Raw genomic sequence first — 23,092 nt, forward strand, 5'->3', positions numbered from 1 at the left:
CATTCATTACTTACAGCAATAAAAAGACCACTAGGTCCATTGAAGTTATCAATCCATCCCTATAATGAACAGAGAGGGAAAGGATTTGGTTAGTGTACCAAAGTCAGCAGTTTCAAGTGAAAAGCTGAAGGATTTCTACAAGTGTAAAGGGTGGAGGGAAAAGAGAATAAAGACAACAAAGAGATTCTCATGTCTAACTGAAGGTCTCACATGGCAAAATCTGATGATGTAACAAGTTGCTACAACACAGACAAGATCCACCTGTAGATTTGCTGATCCTTCAAAGCAACATGCTAGCTTGTTTATTTCTTAGCAAACAAACTGCAGGACACCATCTGCATGAATGCTCACATTATACTAAATGTACTCAAGTTTACAGGTATTTTTAGGCAAGTGTCTAGCAACTCACCCAAGACAGAGAATCAGTTTTGCTATTGCTGGCTTTTTCATTTTTCAAACAGAAGGCACTGCTGTATTTAGATACTAAATCCTTACTGGTTTGACATACTCTGTACATACATACACTGCACATACTTGTAATATATAAAGTCAGTTATATAGATTTTAATGGCTTGAGAATAATTGTCTTGAACTGAAGAGGCTCTTCCAATACCAGCCTCCCCTACAGGGGAGAGCATATTGCATATGTGATATCAATATAGCTTAGAACACACAACTTATGCAACCCTCTGCAAAGCTTGCAGGGTTTGACTAGAAGTTGAGCCAAAACACCTTCATGTCCTGCAGTCTTCAGTTCTCTTAGTTACCCTCTGCAGCTACTGACATACCAAAGCCTCTTGAAGAGGGAAAACCAGATGAAGTTATGCAGAATCATGAAGAAAGCTGTCAAGCTGTTTAATGAGTGAAATACCATTAACATTGTGATAGAAGTGTATTGTTCCATGATTAGAAGTAATTTACCCTTTACCCCTAAATTTCACACGAGAAAAATATATTTGAGAGCTTTTTGTATCAAAGTTATCATCCAGAAGTAACCAAGCCACAATTTCAGAGTCTAAAAGACTTTCTTCTATGACAGTAAAGAGATAGAAAGGCTTATCAATACATACTACAGTCCTACAGGCAAGACAGTCAGGGGAAGACTCAGTGACTTACAGGAAAAGGCTCCTTCCAGCTAGCACCAACAATAGATGGCCTTATAATGGCTATGTTTAATTTTGCACTTTCTTGTTGTACTATATATTCAGCTAAGGCTTTTGTATATATGTAAGTATTAGGTCTGTCACCCAGCAGCTTAGGAGTAATGTCATTCACAAGGCTATCATCCATCCACCTAAAGAAACAAAGTAAGAGGCAAATGTACATTACTGCATTCTGCTTCACTGGGGAAGGGGCAGGGGGAGAGCAGCAGAAAAAAGCAAAAACGATAACCACATTAAAAAATGTTTTGGAAAGTGAAATTAAAACCCCCTTTCTTTGAAACACCAAAGTAGTTAAAAAACCCTCAACAAAAAAGACCACTCAAACCACCAATGCATTAGCATTCCCCTACAAGCTGCATAAGTACAAAGGAACAGCAAATTCTGTGAAGAAATTTAGGCAATAATTAAAACCTCAGTTCTGTATTAGTGTTTCATTACTAGGAAACAAGTGGTTACAGATTACTGAAGTAGCTTCATAAAGCTTAAACACATACTCAAGAGAATCCATCAGTTTCCTGGGATCAACAGGAGGTGGATAAACTACTTCCCCAATCTGCTTTCGATTGCAGTATGCAAAGGCAGTCGATACATGCATGAACACTTCTAGGTTCTTCATTCGCAGTGCCAGGGAGAGGAGCTGTTGTGTGGCAGTCACATTTAACTGAACAGCATCTCTGTTGGTTAAACAGAAATTTGGTTAGCAGAAGGCAAGATAAAAAACAGGCTAAAAGTAGTAACTAGTCGATTCACTCCTAAATGCCTCAATGATGAGCACAAAGTATTCCTAAATATGCCACCCCCACAAAAAAAAAAGCATTGTGGACTTTTTGCCTTGAATATGCTACAGTCTACATCTAGACCACCTCTCAATACTCAGAAATTTTTCCTAAATTTTATCCTGTTCTTGCTGGCACCCTTATGCTACATTACTAGAATGGGAAAGCCAGCATATCATTGATCTCAAGATCCCAATCCTACATTTTTCCATAATATGTGAATGAAATCATGCAATGCAACAGTTGGCTGCCACAGGAGATGCATCTCTGAATTTCCTAGCTCAAGTTGAATTAGGTCAACTCCTTGGTAGCCCTCTAAGCCTTCCTTCCAAGTTGGAGACTGGCATCTTCTTGTAGGATAACACAAGGCTCAGTAACACAGCAGGACTGCAGAACAGGAGTCCCTAAAGACACTGTAGGAAAGGAGGTATCCCTCTACAATGAGAAATGAATGACTGAAATTGACCAAGGACACTAATACCACAGTACATGAAGTAGCCACACAGGCTGAGTATTTGCAGGATTGAGTGGACACCAGATTTATCCCCTCCCTGTCAGTACCATTCGATTATCAAACCAGAGTACACAGAATTTGCAACTCACCTTAGTGTTTCATTGAATCTGACTGTGGCAGCACAATGAAATATAATATTAACGCAGTCTATAAGTTCTTCCTTGATTGGTTCAGCAAGGTCGAGTTCAGGCCGTGTAAGGTCACTCAAAACTACTATTATTTTGGCTTTGAAGTCTGGCTGCTCTTCCCTCAACCTGTCAAAGAGCTATCAAGAAAACAGAACTAAAAATCTGAGCTAAGAGCCAGTGAAGGTAAGTGATACACACAAATTTAAGCAAGGAAGATTCATATATTTTCTGCCTATAAAGAGATGTCTTCATTTTTCAAGATCATCAGCAAGTTAAAAACCTTCATGTTTGTCCCCTTTAAGTAACAGTAGTAATGTTAAAGTAAGAACATGGGACATCTCCAGTGAAAGAGGTCCATAACAACTTCTAACACAGGTGTTTTACTTCCCAGTTCTGCATTACAGCTAAACATCCCCTTCCTGAATTAAACACAGGTTAATTTTCCACTACTGGCTTTGCTAGAGATTAACAGCTTAAAAACCAGCTATCGAAGCACTGCCAGGTCATAGATTTTGTGTTTCTGTTAGGGGACGAGAAAACCCAACAAAATGAAAAAACAACCAAAAAACGCCACCCAACCAACCGACCGAAGAAAAACAACCAAAAAAATCAAACGCCAAAACAAAACAAAACACCAAACCCACAGAAACTCCACATTTATCAACAATATTTTGCTTTATATGAACCAAATTTGTTCTCAAAATTAAATGGGAGCATTATATGGAAGGATAAAAATGTACTTCACGAGCATATGACATACCTTACAGCTGGTAATTTCCTCTATTCTTTTTTCAGGCATCTGCCCTGCTTTGTTTCTTACCAATACATACACTGCTTTCACTTTAGGACAAGACCTGAGCAGTTTTTCCAGAAGCACTTTTCCCAAGAAGCCTGTAACTCCTGTCAGGAGGACATTCTTTCCTTCGTAGTATTCAGGGATGGAAACCATTATGACCTTAAAAATTAGAAACAGAAACTATATTAAAGAACTTGTAAGAATACAGATTTGGAGAAGATAAATAAATGGTACAGATGCAAACATTCTGTCAAGTATGAGACTGAAATACTTAACAGACTTTTTTTACCTATAACCAGTACTTAAAGAGGTCTTTTTTTATCTGCTTGCAAATGAGTCACACAGGGTCAGTTTAGTCATCCTGGATCTTCTTATAAACTGCTCCTGTTAACAGGGTCTTCAGGAATTAGACAGCCTAGGATAACAGCTCAGCTTCAGCCTACTTTTACCTCCATGTGCAAGATCCTTTACCAAGTGACTGTTCCATGTAAATTAAAGGTCATATCATTAAAATATGATCACAAGTAGATACTTCAAACACGTTGACAGAATACAGGGAGCCAGTCATCTGCCAAATGCTGGCCCTGGTATTTGCCTGTGTCAGCAAAGTCCTTATCACCATTAGGTTGAGCCTTCATAAAAATTATGCTAGGCCCCAGAGAAGGTTTGAGACCTCCTTATCTTGATAACGAAACCCCACACACAGTTCCACGAATTATAGAAATTTCTAACCTTGTAATCAATTTTGTTGGCCTTTCCCTTCCAAATAAATGAATTTACAAACTGAAGATTTGAGCTAGCCACAAATAAAACTCAGTAAAATGAAGAGCAGAAGACTATTGCTGCAATCCAGCACAAAGCCTCGAAGTGTTGTAGGTTTTGCTTTAAGTTAGGAAAACTGTAAGAATAATTTCTTTTCCCTCTCTTAATTAACCACTTTGAAAATATGTCTGATCGTAAATAGTGGAAACTGAAAGACATGGTAAGGACAAATATACTGCTAATTCTTTAGACCTTGCTCTCTGGAGCACAATCTGTGCCTCAAGCTAAACCAAAGTCTTTCTGTTAAGTTCAGCATACCAACATCTTTACTGCAACCTTTAAGCAGCTTTTTACTGTACAAAAGTGTCACATATGACTACACTTCCACCATGTTTTACCAGCTCTACTAATTAGACTCTAGAAAGACTAATAACCTGAAGTAGCAAGTTTAGTTATAGTCTCTATGGCAGTTGCACACATAACCCATTATGATCAAGACAATCACTAAAGAAACAGATTCCATAAACCCATGATACTAAAAAAAAGTCTCCTTAAACACAGATGGAATGTTCCTTAAGCCAGTTAAGATTCACAGCACTGAATACCTAAACAGGATGAAGAGTCTTTCTTCACCCACCACTCAAGAATAAAGGAATGCAACTTCTAAACAGGCCTAGTTCTTCTGAAAGAGCAGGCCACCACAAGCAGGAAGTATCAGGAAATACACTTGACACTGTATGTTAATAGTGAACAACTACAAGCTTAATTTGCACTTTTTACCTGTAAAGTTTGGAACACTTGTCTACTTCCAAGGCTCCTCCCAAAGCATTAGTGCATATGTTTGTATCACAATGAAGCCTCTATACAATCTCTAAATATTACTTGCTAGAAATTGGTTCTGACCTGCCCAAACCCATTTCAGGAGTCTGGGTACAAAGTCTTATGTTTTTGGTCCAACAGTCCAAATCTTGACTACCTTTTTCCAACAAGGTTAGCTCCTGCATTTACTAGTGAACTGGTCATGTGACACAGTGGCAAGTCTAAAGTAGAACAAGCAATACTACTTCCATTGGCCACAGTACATCACCAAAATTCTTCAAAGGCTGATGACAGAGTTGGATGAAGGGGGAAAAATTATTTACATCAAACACTTTTGCCACATATTCAGAAGACCTCAATGAAAACAGCCAAGCATGCCTCGTGCAATAAAGCATGGAAAGCAAGATACAACACGCTCAGGAAGCACTTTTTTCACCATTCAATGTAACATATAGGCCTGTTGTCCTCAAAGAGGCTAGTAAAGCCACAATTAATGCCCTCTCCTATTCAATTATGGATTCCCCGTAACTTCTGTTCTCCTGGTCTTTGAATACACCATTCAACTCCATTTCCTCTTAAAAATCTGCATTCTTGCTCCCACATATAGGATAAGACTTCTGTTACCTCAAAGAAGGAAGAGAAAAATTCATGTAATTGTTACTGTACCCATTTTGTCATCAAGATTGAGTTTTGTTACAGTTTCTACATAATCTTTGTTACTGATTTACCTGTCTAGCCATAAGTCATATTTTGCCCCCCCTTAAGACTCTACAAGAGTACTATAGTACCATTTGCTTACTTGTTCTTCCTTAAAGGAAGGCTTAATACTGCCTGTCACATATCATCAATCTGCAAGCCTGTTCACACTGACAGAGACAGTCTTTGGCTACATAAACACAGGAACCTTGTTAAAACAGCCAATGCATGGGCTACAGCCCAGAATCTGTTTCTAAAACAATGAAAAAAGTTAGGTTGCCAATGGAAATATCTGTGTTGCTATGGTCCAGCTTTTCAGCTAACTGAAAAAATTTGACAATATTTAGGGTCATACAATGTAAAGACAACTAGAAGCTACAGCAGATAAGAAAGCTTCCTGTTATTTCTGGCCATACTCCTTTGGGTATAAGATTGACATTAGATCAAAAATAATTATACTCCTGAAACCTACAGAATACCAGAACTACAAAACATCGACATTCAAAGCTATGATTAAATATGATGAAATGGGTTCAGTTAAAAAAAAAAAACACCAAACCAACACACAAATCAACCACCATAAACATACATACTCACATTCACACCCAAGAGGCAACAATACCTGTATGTTTGCAAGCTAATTTATTTTCTTGTGGTGGTGATGGTCTCTTCTCAAGGACCAGCTGAAACTTCCCTAGAAAAAACTCTCAATACTATTTCCCTTCAGCTCTCCAACAACTAGACATTGGTAGACATCATTCATAGCAATTTCCCACACTAGTTTGTCTTCTACTTCCATCCTCCCAGAAGAGTCCAGCTAGAAAACAGAACTGGTAACCTTTTCAAAAGTATGTTGCTGCCAAAGTTACAGTGCTAAACACTGGGATTGTGAGGAAACTGCCCAGAAGCATCAAATTTTCATTAAGGCTAAAAACCACATCAAGCATCTAGGCGTGAACAAAGTCTGAAATCAGCAGCCTAAATTTTATCCTAATAGAAAGAAAAGTTAATCTCAACCACAAAGGGAAAGAATGTTCCCATTCCCCACCTACATTTCCCTGCCTTCTCTGAGAATGCATCTCCAGATGCCAGGTAACACAGCATTGCTGGCAACTCATTTCCAGTCCAGACAATGTAGTTCTCAGAGGAAATTGAGTTTAACTTCTAACACGTAACAGACTGGAATAGGTCCAGGAAAATATACCTACCTTACAAGACAACATATCAGAAACTAATTTAGCATTTTAACATTCATTTTTAAGTGTCAGCCATCACCTTATCCAGTTTTAAGAGTACTAGTTCCGTGAGTTATCCAATGACTTGCTAATAGCTACCTTTTCCTGTCAAATACAAAACTGCCTAATTCACACTTCAGAATATCTATTCCTGTATTGTAGCTACTTGGAGTTAGTAACTATTAAGTCCACAAATCTGATGTTGAAAGGATTAATATGAGTTCTGCAAAAGATTCTTGCTCTAGAAGAGAGATGATCAAAAGTAAAAGCTGACTTGTAGGGATAGCCTTTGGTAGAAGAATTTTCTGTAAAATGGCTACAGAGAAATAGATGTTAGGACACTTCTGAATTCACAGGTTCAGTGCTAAACCAAAGGTGAGGGTGATGCTTTAAAGATACTGCCTATTTGAAGGGTGCTGGCCTTTGATAGATCAAGACCTCCTAAGCACTTCAGTAAAAGCATCCCAGGATCCCAGCCAACATTCCCCATCTTGTGAAAAATTCTAAGTGTCCGAAGCTGAGCAAGTGCTATTATGGAGCAAACAACAGCATCTCTGTTTGCCTTCAGAGTTACTGCAGCAATATTTAACTCATTGGTTCAAACAGAGGTCTTGAACTCTCAAAACAAGGACAATTCTGTTTTTCAACAGGAAGAGAGTGCAGTTCTCTGATTTGTCCAAACACAGATCAAGATGCCTAAAGATCTGCTTTCCAAGTGCCAAAAAAGCCTGCTGCAGCTCCACTGAACGTTTAGATGTTAAACCCAGCAACCAGAAAGAGCATTCATTTATGTCCTTGTTAGAGATTAAATGGTCTCTTTCTTGATTTATCACTGACAAACACTAGCTCTCTTAAGTTATATTACTGATCACAGTAAACAGAAAACATTTATTTCTCAACCTCTCAAGCATCAGTAACAAGCCACAGAGTTCTGCAAAGGCTCACCCTCCCCTTCCCTCTGACAGCCCCAAACCAGTAGTACAAGCAATACAACAGAAAAAGATCTGAGGGTGAAGAAATGTTTTGTTTATGTACATTCAGGAGACAAAGTCCATCTAGACATTAAATCTGGATGCACCAGATATTTTTAAACATCAAACACTCACATCCATGCCAGGCAAAAACCATTACACAAACTGCTCACATAGTGGTTCAATTGTCATGTTGCAAGGATACTGCAGCAAGCCAAAAAAAACCCAAACACCTCAAAAAAATCTAAATACTGTAGAAATTCAGGCAACAAAAGTAGTAATATTTAACCCATCTAAACAAAGCCGCTGCCAGAAAAGACAAGCCTGGGTTATATCATGTCTTCTGACATTTGGTGCCTTGTTTCCCCAGAAGTGTATCAATGAATGCTATCAGCAGAATGTCCACATTTTCAACCACCACAAGGGTCAATGATCTTGCCCTATTTGGACAATAATTATCCAGCATATCACCAAAGGATGAGAGTTATGTCTTCACAGTCCAAGGTTATACCCATTAAGAAACCTTATCTGTGAAAGATCACAGAATCATAGAAACATTCAGGTTGGAAAAGACCCTCAGGATCACCAAGCCCAACTGATAACCCTACCCTACAAGGTTAACCCCTAAACCATATCCCCAAGCACCACATCCAAATGACCTTTAAACACATACAGGGTTGATGACTCAATCACCTCCCTGGGCAGCCCATTCCAATGCCTGACCATTCTTTCAGTGAAATTTTTTTTCCTTATGTCCAGTCTGAACCTACCCAATTGCAGCTTGAGGCCATTCCTCTTGTTCTGTCTCTTATTACCTGTGAGAAGAGACCAGCACCAGCCCCTTCACAAAGTCCTTTCAGGTAGTCACAGAGATGAGGTCTCCCCTCAGCCGCCTCATTTTCAAATCAAACAGCTTCAGCTCCTTCAGTCACTCTTCATAAGATTTATTGTCCAGGTCCTTCACCAGCTTCGTTGCCCTCCTCTGCATTTGCTCCAGTACCTCAACATCTCTCTCAAACTGAGGTGCCCAAAACCGAACACAACACTGGAGGTGCAACCTAACCAGACCAGAGTACAAGGGTAAAATCACCTCCCTACTCCTGACAGATACAGCATTTCTAATACAAGCCAGGATGCCATTGGCTTTCTTGCCCACCTGGGCACACTGCTTGGTCATATTCAGCTGCTTGTTGATTAGAACCCCCAGATCCCTTTCTGCTAGACAGCTTTCCAGTCACACTTCCACAAGCCTGCAGCATTCCTTCAGCGATACTTTTAAGTCAGGTCTGTGCCTGACAACATGGAATCTTTGACCTCCTCGAAGTCTGCAATCTTAGTGAGGGGAACCAAGTGGGGGCCACTGTTCAGTTGATCTCAGCAGAACTTTGTCATTTGAGCTATCTGATGCGTGTGGTTACATAAGTACTTCTGTATGTGTTCACATACCACCTCTCAGACAAAATTTTGATTTTACTATAAATTTCCATTCACTCAGACTTCTATTCAATGGGATTCTGTACCAGATGACTTTGAAAATACTTTTGAGTTCACAAAGTACTAGAATGACCCTTTGCTTTGCTGTAAATAGATTTTCAGAAGTACATCCCTTCTTTGAAATTTGATTCAAACAAAAAGTCACTATCTCTATGTTTTCCCTGAATTGCTTACTGCTAGTCTTCACATGCATGCTGAAAGGGGGGAAACAAATCATCTCTTCTGGTATAGCCATATTTTGGCAAGCTGTATAGAAGGTACAGATCAGTTGAGAAGTTATTACAGTAAAGCACTATACTCCATGTTCATGTGAAAACACATTTTACACATATCAAGAGTGCTTTCAAACAAGTTTTCTTAGAACAAGAGGCAGGCAGATTCTACATCTATTGAACAGGATCATTGTTACAAATGATTTATCAAAGTTAATTAGATATGTCTCTTCTGGTTACAAAAGGATTATAAGATAAAGCTTCATTGTTTATGAAGGTAGTTGACTAAATCATAACTCTAACTCTGAAAGGAAAACAAAACCTGTCTGAAGACCCTACTTGCAACATATGTGTAACACACAGAGCAGACTACTACATAAACTGTTAACAATTTATTCTTATTGCTCTCATATTGCTCTGTCATATTGATCACACAGGACAAAGATAATTCACAAACTGTAACTGCAATTACATTCTGCTTACTACATCAGAAGGACAAAATAAACCATCTGAGCAGGTCTTTTACTAGAATCATCTAGGCATGTATGATTAAATTTAACACAGCATTTACAACCAGAATACTTCATCAAGAATAAATGAAGCTACTCTTATTCCAGCCCCATCCCTGAAAGTTTTTATGGCCAGGCTGGATGGGGCTCTGAGCAACCTGATCTAGTGTGAAGTGTCCCTGCCCATGGCAGGGGGCTTGGATCCTTGAGGTCCCTTCCAAACCCTGACAATTCTATGATTCTATTCCTCCCTTATTTAAAATTTTATATATATAATTAGAGTTAGAGTGCAAAAATTATCTTTTCCTTTTTTTTAGTACAGGTATAGCAAAAACCCTGCCATGAATTTAAAAGCCTATTTTCACAACTTTATCTTGAAAACTAGCTTAAACACATACATAGTTAAAGCAATTTCTACTAACAGATTGCAAACCTATCCTACAAAAAGGACAAAAATAATTAACACCAATTAATCAATACATGAATCCTTTCTCTTCCTTCTATCAGCAATAGTGTAGTGAGCAGGACTGGGGAAACTGATTGTACCCCTGCACTTTGAATACTGTTTCAGTTTTGGGCCCCTCGATACAAGACAGACATTAAAGTGCTGAAGTATGTCCAGAGAGGGCAATTAAGCTGGTGAAGGATCTAGAGCACAAGTCTTAGAAGGTGTAAATGCCTTGAGTTGTGCCAGGGGCAGTTTAGGTTGGATACTGGGAAAAGTTTATTCACCAAAAAGGTTAAGCACTGGAACTGAACGCCCAGGGAAGTGGTTAGGTTACCATCCCTGGAGGTATTTTAGGAGACAGGTAGATGTGGTGCTTAGTGTTGATGGTTTAGTGGTAGACTTGGCAGTGCTGGGTTAAAGGTTGCTCTTTTCCATGCTAAACTATTCTATAATTCACTACACTCCAGTAGCTGATACTAATCACGTTGATGTCAAGGGCTCCAATCTTAAGTCCTGCTATTGAACAAGAAGCCCTATAAATTTGCAAACGTCAAGCTGAACAATGACACAAAGGTTGGTGTGATGCGGTTCAGATACAGGTACCAATCAGGCATAAGTTCAACAGGATCTACTAAGCACATTGTTTCTAATCACATCCAAAGGAAGACAGTAAGAGAGTACATCAATGGAGTCACACATTCTATGAGAAGAGCTGGCAAAAGCTTAACAAAGGCAAAGATGATCAGTTTTATAAAAAGGGTGTCACTATAAGCCCCGGGTTAGAAACAAAAGAGAAAAAGCAAATAGGAGTATCTATAACCGGAGAAACACTATTTGTTAGGATTGTTTGCACATTTCAAACATTGAGAGCGTTGAGGCTAAGCAAGAATAGCCAGAGCATTCTATTACTGTAAGACTCAGAATTAACAGCTGGGAGAAACACCACAGATGTACATGAAGGTACTAACCATGCCTAGCCATTAAATGATGCTATGTCCTCCACCTACAGACACAGTACCAAACTAACGAAGAACAAGTTCTGGTGATATAGGTTCCCTTTCAGATATGCTTTAAGCTACTCAGCAGCTCTGCTTCCTGAAGACAAATAACAGGCATACCGTACTGAACAGAGACCCTCCCAAAACACAATTCTGTGACAGAAGCACTAACCATAAACAACAAACGTACACACAATAGCTGGAGACGCTAACCAAATCTGAACTCACTGCAAATGATACAGCAGTGTCTTCGAGGATATCTGGCATGTTTTCTGGCACTCACTTAAGCTTTCCAAATTGCTGTATTACCACTTCAGTTTGTTACACACCCCTTGCAAGCACTGACAGCACAGTGCTGGCGAGAAACTGAGTTCTTACAAAAGCCTGCACTCAGGAAGTGAAAGATGACAAAAGGCACTTTGGTTTATAAGCAGTCAGGAGGAGATTCAGTTCGGCCTGTCAGGAGCTAAGAGGTTCTGTGGATGGACTCATTCTCCATTTGAAGAAGAAAATACTAGCACAGGTATTTCAAGACATCTATTACTCCAGCATTCAAAGATGGCACTCTTAAGCAGAACCATGGCATTCTGTCAGTTGTACTATAAAACTGCTCACATCTAGTTAGTAAATTTCCTATTCTCCAAGTCTGAGGAACACTGGACACCTGGTGAAGAGAAACCCTTTGCTAGTCTAAAAGTTACAGTCTTGCTTCCACGCTTTTATAAGCATGATCTGGCTTGGAATGAGTCAGATGTCACAAAAATGGGAAGGGGGGGGGAGGTGGAGTAGGAGGGGTGGCAATACTTGTAACTATAGGGAAGAAAAATATTTATCATGTCCAGAACATGCCTCTGCATGACAGCCACGTCATGGAAATCAACTGCCCTCACGGTGCTTTTATTGTTAAAACCGTCTCAGGCAAAGTTTTGTTAGAACTACAATCCTGTATAAGGTAAATAAATAAAGAACAATTACTTGCTGTCAAAAGTTACTGATCCAGATATGTGTATTATTTTGCAGTTCTGCAATAGCTAGGAAAAGAAAAAACACACACACACACACAAACTTCACAAACAAAAACCCACAAACCTATAGAACCCTGCAAACTCCACCTTTCACATCTAGGCTTCGGAGAGGGAAATAGCTATTTTTAACCCATCTATATCAAAGGGGAAAGCACGAAAACAGAGCAGAAAACCCGAGGAATAATGATCCTGGAAATATATATACACAATCTCCACATTTGTCAAACAGCAGTATTTCAGTTGGGCAGACATGAAAATGAGGAAGTTGGGGGTCAATAAATTCTAGTCAGATGGATGTCACAGATAGTAAGACTCCTACACGCTCCACTTCTGGCTTAATTATTATTGAAACAGTTATTAAAATATCAAAAACGTTCAATTTCTAAAGCTGTGAAGTAGGTTAAACAAAATTAAAGTTTTCTATTTCCATGGGATTCAAGCTGGTTTCCATTACAAGTTTGCTACCAATCAGTATATCTGTCCAATTAACCACATTTTAAACTTCACTCAAGAAAAGTCCTTTGGCAGATCTACACAGCTGCTGTTCCACAAAGACTCCAAGCCTCTACCCACAGGCTAAGGCTGCTGCACACATCAAGAGCTTTACAGCTCTCAATCTACTATTTCTTGATGCACGGACCCATCGGCTTGGGTGTCCTGTTTGACGAAATGGACCATTTGGGTCCATCTTCTTCTAAGCAGGAGAGGAACTCTTGACCTTTTCCTGTAAGCTATTCTTTGCACTAGATGCAACTACATAGGCTCTGAGAAAGGGGAACTACAGTGGCTGTAGGGTTGGAGGAAGCCGACGCGCCGCTGCGCCGCTGCTCACAAAAGGCCCATCCAGCGACTGGAGAGCTAAGCAGAGAGTGAAGCGGGCGGGAGAGCGAGAGAGAACACCGGGAGATGGGTGGTACCCTCCGGCTGCGGGCCCGGCGGCAGGTGGAGCGAGCAGCCACGGACTCCGGAGCTTTCGGCCTCGCCCACGCGAGACCGCAGGCTGCAGTGGCGAGACCGCCGTTCTGAGAAGCGTCTAGGGATCTCCCATTTCTTAAACATCAATTCCGGCAACCGAGTTCCCCGCCTGCAGCGTGGGCCTGCCCGCCACCACGACGCACCTCAGAGCTCCCCAGCGCCTGCCTGCCTGCCGGCCTCCCTTCCCCCGCGGCTCCCCGGCAGCCTCCCGGAAACGCGCGACGGCAGCGGGCTCCCTCCGCGCCCCCCTCACGGGCCGCAGAAGAGGATGAACAGCTCTCCCCGACTTCCCGTCGCAGTCTCCGGCGGCCGCTACCTGCTCCGGACGCCGCCTCTCGTTGAGTTTCGCAGCCCCACTCCCCACACAATCCGCCACTGCTCAGAGGGGCTCGGACAGCGGCCCTAAAAGAGCCGCTCTCGTTGGCTGTTGCGCACACGGCATCCGCGCGCCTATTGGCTCCTCGCTCCGCCGCTCGGAGGGACGAAGACGCCGAGGGTTGGCGGCTTCCAGGAGCCCCACCTAGTGCCGCGGCCCGGCGCGTGGGGCGGCGGGGCGTGTGTGGGGCAGCGAGGGGCGGAGATGCCGCCTCGGTACCACGCTATCGCCGCCTTCCCCATCCGCCACCGGCCGTCGGCGCCTGCCTATGGCTTTGGCCCCGCAAGCGCGGCTTGGCCGCTTAGGCGACAAACTGTGCCCTGCGGCCCTTGGAAACTCACCCCGCGCTGTTCTCTAGATTCGGTCACGCCATCCCCGCCCCACCCACCACCGGGCAGCTGGCACCATCGCAGCGCGGTGGCTCATCGCTGTCCCCCACAGGCTCCCACCGGGGCAGCCCGTATGGCGTGCTCGCGGCTCTGAGACGCATCACGCCACACGCGAGCGAAACATGGGCCTGTGACACTGTGAAAGACACGTGTATGTCTGCTTTGTACATCTGATACCTGGAAGAGGTGTCCAATTGCTCATTGGTGGCCACGGTGACTTCACTTGGTTTGTATTAAATCTCTAAAACCATGACTAGTGAGGTCACTAAGTCAATATGTCTGAAATCGGCCAAAAGATCCAAAACCAGCCAAGGCTGTGTAAAGCAGCCACAGCCTCCATAAAAGCAGCCCCAGCAGCCTGGGGGTCAGAGGCACCATGCCAGAGTGGGCCCTTCACTGAGTTGGCACGGCCACAGCGGCAGCACTGGAGACATTCTTGGCAGCTTGTACCTCCATGCTGAACACCTGAGGGCCCGGTGCAGTGTTACAGGCTCAGTGTCAATATTATCAGTGAATTACTGATACACATTGTTTCTGTGGTACAAAAATCATTGCACTCCACTTACCCTACATTTGTTACCAACACTGATAGGCTACAAAGCAACATGCCATTATGCCATGCCCTGTTACCGTACACGGTTTGTTTCACAACTGAATATTGCACAGATGGACATGCATCATCTTAAAAAACCCACCATAAATGCAAGCGTTCAGAAGTTAGGAAACATCCTATATCAGCTTGTGCAACCTGTATTAGTTCAGATTACAATGTATATAAGGTATTCTATGGGAATTGTTGTAAACAGTCCTTGCTTGTGCAACCACATGATACCTTTCCAGACTGGCTTCTGCCTTATCCAGGCCATGAGAAGCACAGGAGCTGTGCTCACACAACCCTGAGCAATTTGATAATGATTTTATTCTTTCACAGTTTAACCCCAGCTGACAACTAAGCCCCACACAGCCTCTCGCTCACTCTGCCCTGGTAGGATGGGGAAGTGAACTGGAAGAGTAAGAAAATTCATGGGTAGAGATGAAGACAATTTAATAGGTAAAGAAAAAGCTGTGCATACAGGCAAAGCAAAACAAGAAATTCATTCACTGCTTCTATCAGCACGGAGATGCTCAAACATCCCCACAAAAGCCAGGCTCTGTCACTCATTGATGGTGACTTGGGAAGACAAAGACTATCACTCCAAATGTCCTCCTTTCTCCCAGTTTTATATACTGAGCATGACATATGGTATGGAATATCCCTTTGGTCAGTTGAGGTAAGCTGTCCCAGCTGTGTCCCCTCCCATCTTGTGCACTCCCCAGTCTGCTCACTGGTGGGATGGTGTGAGGAGCAGAAAAGACCTTGACTCTGTAAGCACCGCTCAGCCATGACCAAAACATCCCTGAATTACCAACACAGTTTTCCGCACAAATCCAAAATACAGCCCTGTACTAGCTGCTGTGAAGAAAATTAGTTCTATCTCAGCCAAAACCAGCACATATTCTTAGATGTGTGCTCTCATAATTTATCTAATCCATACTAGTTAAACCTAGTAGATAAATACTTCTTCACTATAAAACTGCTTCAGGACCTCAGGAGCTTCAGAAATTATGGGGATATTGTGAGATATAATGAACTGATTTTTTCCAGATTGTTCTTTCAAAGTCACAATTAAGTTATCCATCCTAAATTATTTAGCAGCAAGAAAACATCACAGTGACATCGTATTGTGATGCATTTCCATTTCAATGAAGTAACATATGGTTGCTTCTCAAAGAACCTACCAAGCTGATTATTTAAGGCAGCATTGTCAATTTTTAATATCAGAAAAAAATGAGAACATATCAGTGCAAACATGCCCTATTCTGGGAATGCTAAACTAATTAGAAAAAAATCTCAACACTATATATAATATATTATTATATTATATCATTAGCTAATGTTACAAAAAGAGTATTTGGAACTATATTACCTAATGCAAACAAGCAGTGGGACACAAGGTTAGAGAAATCGACAGGTAAATAGCTACAGGTGAGTGCAAGACCAAATCTTGGATTATTGTCCGTGAGAGCATGAAACAGAAGCTACATACTCACAATCAGTAAGGACATCCAGTTCATGTCTTTAAACTGGTCTATGTTTCTAAGCCATACTAGCAAGTTATTTAATTTACAGGAATCTTCAGAGATCACTTCATTGCATCTCTCCAATTTTAATCAAGGCAAAAGGTTGTAAGAACTTTGTGCCTTTTACTGACCCACTCATAGAAATCTTAAATTTTGCATCTGCTGCCTGGACTGGTTTCCCCAGTCTCCCTGCTTTGAAAAGTGAAAAAGGTGTGGCAGGCAGAAGTGAGAGAGGACAAGTGCCTGACCAAACCCATGAAGTACCACTACAGCCATGTCCCAGGAACACAGTGTTCATGCAGAAACTTTGTTTCTCTGTTCATAGCTTCATCACTATAATCTTAGAAACAGAATTGAGTTTATGCAAACAATCGTCATGTATCTTTCTGTCAGTCAGCTGTGGACATACTGCAAAGAGTGGGTTTTCTTGCATAAACTAAAGCACATACTTAACACAAGCTAGCTACTTGGGCCATATGGAGGTTCACTTCTATTTCTGGCTAAATGCAATCAATTTAATGAAAAGATTAGTCAACAAAAGTTTTACTTCTGTGCTGCCAGAAGCATGCACAGAGGCAGTCTCTGTTCAGCAAACTTGCATTCCTACCATTTCATTTGTGCTCATGATGATCAGAATTAACAGACATACCTACAGCAGGTGTATTTCTAATGTTTTGAGCATGAATAGCTCTTGTCCTTGAGCTACAGTGCATTCCAGTCACAGTAATAGAGTCTTCAACTGGCAAACTTCCTTCTGTACATGGTACAGTATAAAGGATACAGTTCTACAGAGGCTCAAAACCAGGGCTTTTTATGAGCAGTAACTAACACAGTTAAAAATATTTGTTTTCAAATTTGAGGTAGTATGGTTCAAAGATAAGGGTCTGATCAAAACTGGTTAAACAAGTTTAGGAAAAGTCCAGGAACTTTTTTGCAGCATTGTATTAAAGCTAGTTAGAGTATTTAAAGATATGTTTGGATTCAAAACAAAGCAAACACCTCATGAGAGGAAACTTGCAATTTTACTCTCCAAGGAACTAATACATTTTTTGGTGAAGTTATGCTTTCATCTTTTACTAATGAATTGACTGATTTAGCATATTTATTTAGAGTTCTGAATGCTTTTTAAATTTAATCTTTAGTATATTTAACACATCTTAGGTATCTGTACAAACTGGATAGGCAACAAATGTCTTGCTTGTAATTCAATGTGTTCTGCTTCCTTCTTTATGTTTTCCATGCTAATGTGCTAATTCTTTTGGGGTTTGGTAACAACTGTCATCACTACAATGTTTATTCAATAAAGGTTACTACGTCCTAAACCATAGAATGTGAGGGACCTCTGAAGATTGTCTAGTCTACCCTCCCTGCTCAAAGCAGTGCCATCCAGAGCAGGTTCACCAGTGATGTGCCCAATTGGGTTTTGAGTATTCAGGGACAGTAAACAGTCAAAAATTGTTGTTCAGTTAGAAACAAATTAGCTGAAAGAAATGGTGACAGGTAGGCTTGTTCCAAACATTAAAGGAGGTGCAATGGGCTTGTGGTTCTGGTGCCCAGCTATCAGATACTCAGTCACAGAAGTCCCTTTGTAAAATGGTTGTGTTCCATTCTTAATACAGCTGTACTTTGGTCCTTCAAACTTTTTCATTGTCCTTTAATTTGCAGTCTAAATGCATTTCCCAATATACCTTTCTCTGCCACTACTTGTTTTTTATTCAGTAATCCATTCCTACAGTGATACATGTGTAATGAGTAATTTTACCCCATTTCAGCTTTCATTATATTGGGCTCGAATAGCCACGTTCTGTAAACTTTCTCTTGTGTAGAGAATTTCCTTCCTAATCATTCCAGGAGCCCACCTTCACATCTTTTTCAGATTCAGTTCATAATTCAGTTTCACTAAAATCTCACACAGCACAAATATTTTCATACCTCTGCTGAAAATAGCTCTCTTGATGGCAGCTTAGGCTCAAATCTGTTTTTCTCATAACTACCTCATGTCATCAGTTCATAAAAAGTGTGAGTTTTGATGAGTATATTTTGGTTTCCTCTTCTGTCATGTCAAACTGTTGAGGTTCTAGGACATAGTGTTGTTATTTGTTCCCAAGCACAAAAATACCTGTTTCAATATAAATGGCATTTCTTCTCATGTCTCTTTGTCTAGGCTATCAGCTCCTTTGGTATAAATTCTAATTGGAAATCACTAATTACTTGTACTGATTATATTTCTTCACTTTATCAGTGAATTTCAAGAGCCTGTATCCATGTGTCAACATTACTTGTAGCCATGCTTTTGGTGTCAGCTCATCATTTCCGTTTTCCTCTTTATTACTTTTCCATATCAAGCATACCCTTAGATTTGATACTTTTGAATTTATGGTCACATTTCTCCTTTCTATTTCTGTTTCAGTTGCTCTTTTCTCACATAAGCTTCGTAATTTGTCCTCAAGGACTGATAACATACAATCAATATATAGCTCACAAAAACAAGAACAGTCATTTCTCTATCTGTGTACTTATATAAACTACACAAGTTCTTAGTTTATTGCTCATGAAGATTACTTCCTTAATTTCTGCTCTTGTTCTATTGTTCAGCTTAATAGTATCCTCTCATATAAGCAGAATATCCTGCCTCAATGGCATTCTCCCCAAAGCAATCTCTTTTTAGCTTAGTGTTTCTTATTTTGTAGGTTCAAAATAAATAATGTATTTCCCATGTCTACTCTGTTCAAAATAAGCCACTTCATGCTTCCAGATGTGAAATAAATGTTGCACTGTATTCATCGACACTTGGTATGACAAAAGCAGATCACAAGACTGAAGCAATTAGTGCTGAGGCACTCTTTTATCAAAGGGATATGCAGAGGTGAGAAAAGCAAGCTTGTCAAGTACAGGGTACTGTTCTGTTCCCACAGCACCCAGGTTCTCAAGAACAGGTTTCAGTATTGGAAGAACTGGAACAGAGCCATTTCTGCCTTGATTACCTGACAAGAGTGACAGGTGAAGCAAAATTCTGAAGATGATGTTCCACCTAGTAGTTACCTTAATGTCATTGCCAGCACAGTGACCTAAAAGATTGTGTTTCCTGTCAATGACTGTGGTGCAAGGCAAAGCAGAATGGTGATAAGCATCTGTAAAGGAGGAGAGAGAATTGGGATGCAATGAATGATGAGTGGGCCAAAACACTCCTGCTTGTTTAGCTGACCCTAGGGATGGTTACTGGGTGAGGCTATTGAATGCAGACAAAGTGTATTATGACTGCAGGCCACTAGTTTGCTCATACAGTGCTAGTGTCTGTGCACTCTGTGCTGATGGGGTAGCACAGAGAACTATGGTCTTGTGATCAGGTCAGCAGTGTATCTTACTTCTCCACAGCTCTGACCGAATTGCTGTTATTCCACCAGAAGCTCCATGCTTTCCAGCCCAGAGACATGTTCAAAAAGTATTAGTTAATTTTATTTTTATTCATGTGTGCCACTACAAGGAGCTGCTGATGCTGATTGTAGTGGGGAGAGAATTAAAAACATCTCTTGCAGAGTTTCAATGGGATTAGGAACTGGATACTCAGAGCAATGATGGAAGGTGCACACTCTCACATTTTCCTGTGTAGTTATCTTGGGTCTGAGGTGCAGAAGCCCAACTGAGTTGCCTGCTTGGTAGGGTGATCCCACCTGAGGATGACTTCAAGCTCTGTGTCATTGCTGCATCTGTTGTGTGGCCCCAAAGAGTAATTATCACTCTTGATCTTCAAGAACACTGCCTTTGTTCATTCAAATTTACTGAGCCAGCAATCCTCTCAGACTCAGAAGTTGTGAGGCTAGCAACCTTCTGATACTGTCATGGGGTAATCCTACTTACCCAGAGAACATGTGGCTTCCTCATGACACAGATTCACAGAGAGTGTGATTTTCTTAGGTCTCCTGGTTGCACCTTTCTGAAATTTCTCTGAGCTTGGAAATATAGCTGTTGACATGGGAGAAGCAAGTAGATAGAGAGCAAAACCAACAACGAGAAAAAGAAAAGTGATAAAAGAAAAAGTGGCATCAGCAAGGAGGGTCTGGTAACAGAAAGTAGGATAGAGAAAAGGATTTCAAATATGATGTGTGGATGGAAGAGGAAGAACTCAAGAATCCCTTGATTAGGATGAAGAAAAATACATGTCTAATCTCACAGCTGCATTGTCAGCACTCACATGATGTAGTTATGCTACCAAGCAAAGCTTTGCTGTTCTTCGTTAAAGTGTTCAAGCTGGTATAACAGAAATAGTCCATAAGAACAGTTTCAGACTCATGGCAAATTACAGCTTTAACAGAGGAATAAGATCCCTGTTGTTGTGTTGTAACACAATTAAAGTATGGAGAAATGCAAATCCTACCTTAGGAAAAGACATCGTGATGAAGCAAATGTTATGTTGAAGTGATCTCTGTTGCTATTGTGAAATGGTTACTCTGCCAGCATTTCTGTCCAGAGCGTGGGGACTATCCCTAAATGATACATCAGCAGATATAGCAGCACAGAGAAGAAAGATTCATTCTGATATGTACTCATCTTCTGACTCTTAGGCAAGGTCCCAGTATCCATTTTTTACTTTATTTCTATCTGCCTAAAAATCTCATGTGAGTCATTGAGTATCATGACCTGGAACATCAGAAAAATAGCAGTAGCAGTAGGAGAGAGGTCACATTCAGAAAGCATGGAACTTTCTGTAATGAATTTGTTTGTATAGAGACACAAGTCAGCAACAGCAAAAAAGGCATAGTGAGAGCCTATGAACACTGAGTAGAGTATCCGTGGCCTATTCTTTTGTCTGGATTTTACTTCATGTGATCAGTTGTACAGACCAGGGACCATATAAGTTTTAAGATGCTCCTGTGATTCTAACATAGTATTTGACACTGATTTAAAGCCATCATCACAATGTCAAGTGTAATTTCCAGATAATATATTTATGAAATGCAAGAAGTATTAGAAGACAAAAGTTAAATATTGAAATGACCAACACTCTGCCTTTGTTTCTTACACTGTTTCCTTAAGTGTCTGCTACTGGCTGTTCTTTGGGTAACATGGAGAAAAGACAGTATTGTCTCAGTTTGGCAGTCACTATCTTCACTAAGATTTACAGCCACTGAGCAATGTAACCTAAGTTTATGATCACTGCAAGATGCCACAGATGCTGAGATATCTCTGTTAAGATTAATTCCTCATCAAGAAATAAACTATATTAATTCTAACACTGAAAAATGCTTTGTTTCGATAAATTACAGTCAGTTGAACTACATACAACAGAGCTGCTTAAACTTCACCTTAATATTACCCATACTAGACCATAAGATTATATTCTTAGCAACAGTGAACTTAAACTCCACCAAATACCCAGTTGTAATACTTGCTGCCATTAAGTTACTTCTTTTTAAGACATCTGAATTTGTAATCTATGCTTTAAGCTTTTATTGCAGCTGTAATATTGCTACCACATTGCTACACTCTCCAACAGGCCTTAACTCTTAATGCAGAGTTAATCAGGTCTTCAGATTCCCAGGGATACAGTCTTTTTTTCTTCCCCAGAAGATTCTACAGATATTTTGACTGGGCAGAATTTAAAGATGTTGGACATTTGCTAGGAGTTTCTGGTTGTCCCACCATTCAGTCCTAACCAAACAGCAGGGTGTTCTGAGATCACAAACACTCCAACAAGCATATCAGTTATGGCACTTCCCAGAAGATTAAGATCTAATGTGCATGCACTGTAGCAGTGGTTGGCAAATGCAAAACAAATCCAGCAAACTCCATCTGTGTTGAGTTAGAGGAAATGCCTTGTTTGCCCATGAAGAATATGTAGAGGTGGTCTACTGCATCCTGAATGACAGGCTGACTGCTTAAGCGCTAAATAGATGGATATATACTTCTGTATAGGCAGAGACAAAAGAGACTCAGCCTAAGAAGGTTAGTCTAAATGCAGTAGTCCTTACTCTGACATAGAACTCAAAAGTAATTCTGAGCTGTGATCTCATTTTGGAGAAGGCTAAAGATCCGGTAATCTAGTGATTAAGGGACTCACGTTGTTGGCAGACTTGATTTCAGTCCTCACTCTGCTTGATCAGTAGCTTCACTTTAGTGTTCTTTCTCCCCTGGTCCATAAGAGTGACCTTGAGAGCAGACTGCCATACACCCTGGGTGTCAATCTTCTGGAATTTCTTGCTTGCACAGAGCATTCTTCAGAGCAGAGTGTGGATTAGAAAATGCATCCCTCCTCCTAACTAGGTTACTCCTAAGGGTAAAAACTGATCGCACTCTCCTAAAGAAAGAAGCAGCTTGCTTTCATTTGGAGCATAAATTTATCCCTGTTCTTGGCAGGACCAGCAAGCGAGTTTAGACTTGAATGCATTGCTTAGGGATCCAAGGTTCCAATGAGGAGCTGAAGCAGTCAGATGCCTAAAAGTCAAACACCTTTGCAAACATCATTCAGATTGATCTAGCGAACTCCAAAGCTCAAGAGTAGGAATCAAAGTGAGTATTTTCATTCTGTGAAACATTTTAATAGCTGCTTTAATTTGACAGTGGGTCAGGATCTCTGGTCTTTGGCTGTACTCTGGATCTGACATTCAGGATACAGCTGGAATTTAAGTTTTTTTTCCTTCTGCTTAATGCAGGCCATCTTTTTGCCAAAACTGTTATGGCATAAAGT

General features: G+C 40.7%; 1 protein-coding gene across 6 annotated transcripts in view; it reads right to left on the bottom strand.

Annotated features, from left to right (window-relative positions):
* The window catches only part of FAR1 (fatty acyl-CoA reductase 1), a 37,222-nt gene extending 14,671 nt beyond the window's left edge, over positions 1-22,551 (bottom strand). For 2 of the 6 annotated variants that reach the window (XM_068147938.1, XM_068147935.1), the window contains exons 1-6: positions 13,838-14,007; positions 3,342-3,536; positions 2,543-2,718; positions 1,658-1,837; positions 1,117-1,294; positions 15-59 (exon numbers count right to left, since the gene is read on the bottom strand). In XM_068147938.1, the coding sequence (XP_068004039.1) occupies positions 15-59; positions 1,117-1,294; positions 1,658-1,837; positions 2,543-2,718; positions 3,342-3,530 (768 nt within the window). In that variant the 5' untranslated portion in view covers positions 3,531-3,536; positions 13,838-14,007. Of the gene's footprint in view, positions 1-14; positions 60-1,116; positions 1,295-1,657; positions 1,838-2,542; positions 2,719-3,341; positions 3,537-13,664; positions 14,016-22,465 lie in introns of those variants that run through there. The other 4 variants (XM_068147936.1, XM_068147937.1, XM_068147939.1 and 1 more) reach the window with 4 other exon arrangements.
* Between the last annotated feature and the right edge of the window lie 541 nt (positions 22,552-23,092).

The sequence above is a fragment of the Melanerpes formicivorus genome, unplaced genomic scaffold (genome assembly GCF_026170545.1).
Source record: "Melanerpes formicivorus ecotype bairdi unplaced genomic scaffold, bMelFor1.0.p_v2 SCAF_16, whole genome shotgun sequence".
Lineage (NCBI taxonomy): Eukaryota > Metazoa > Chordata > Aves > Piciformes > Picidae > Melanerpes > Melanerpes formicivorus.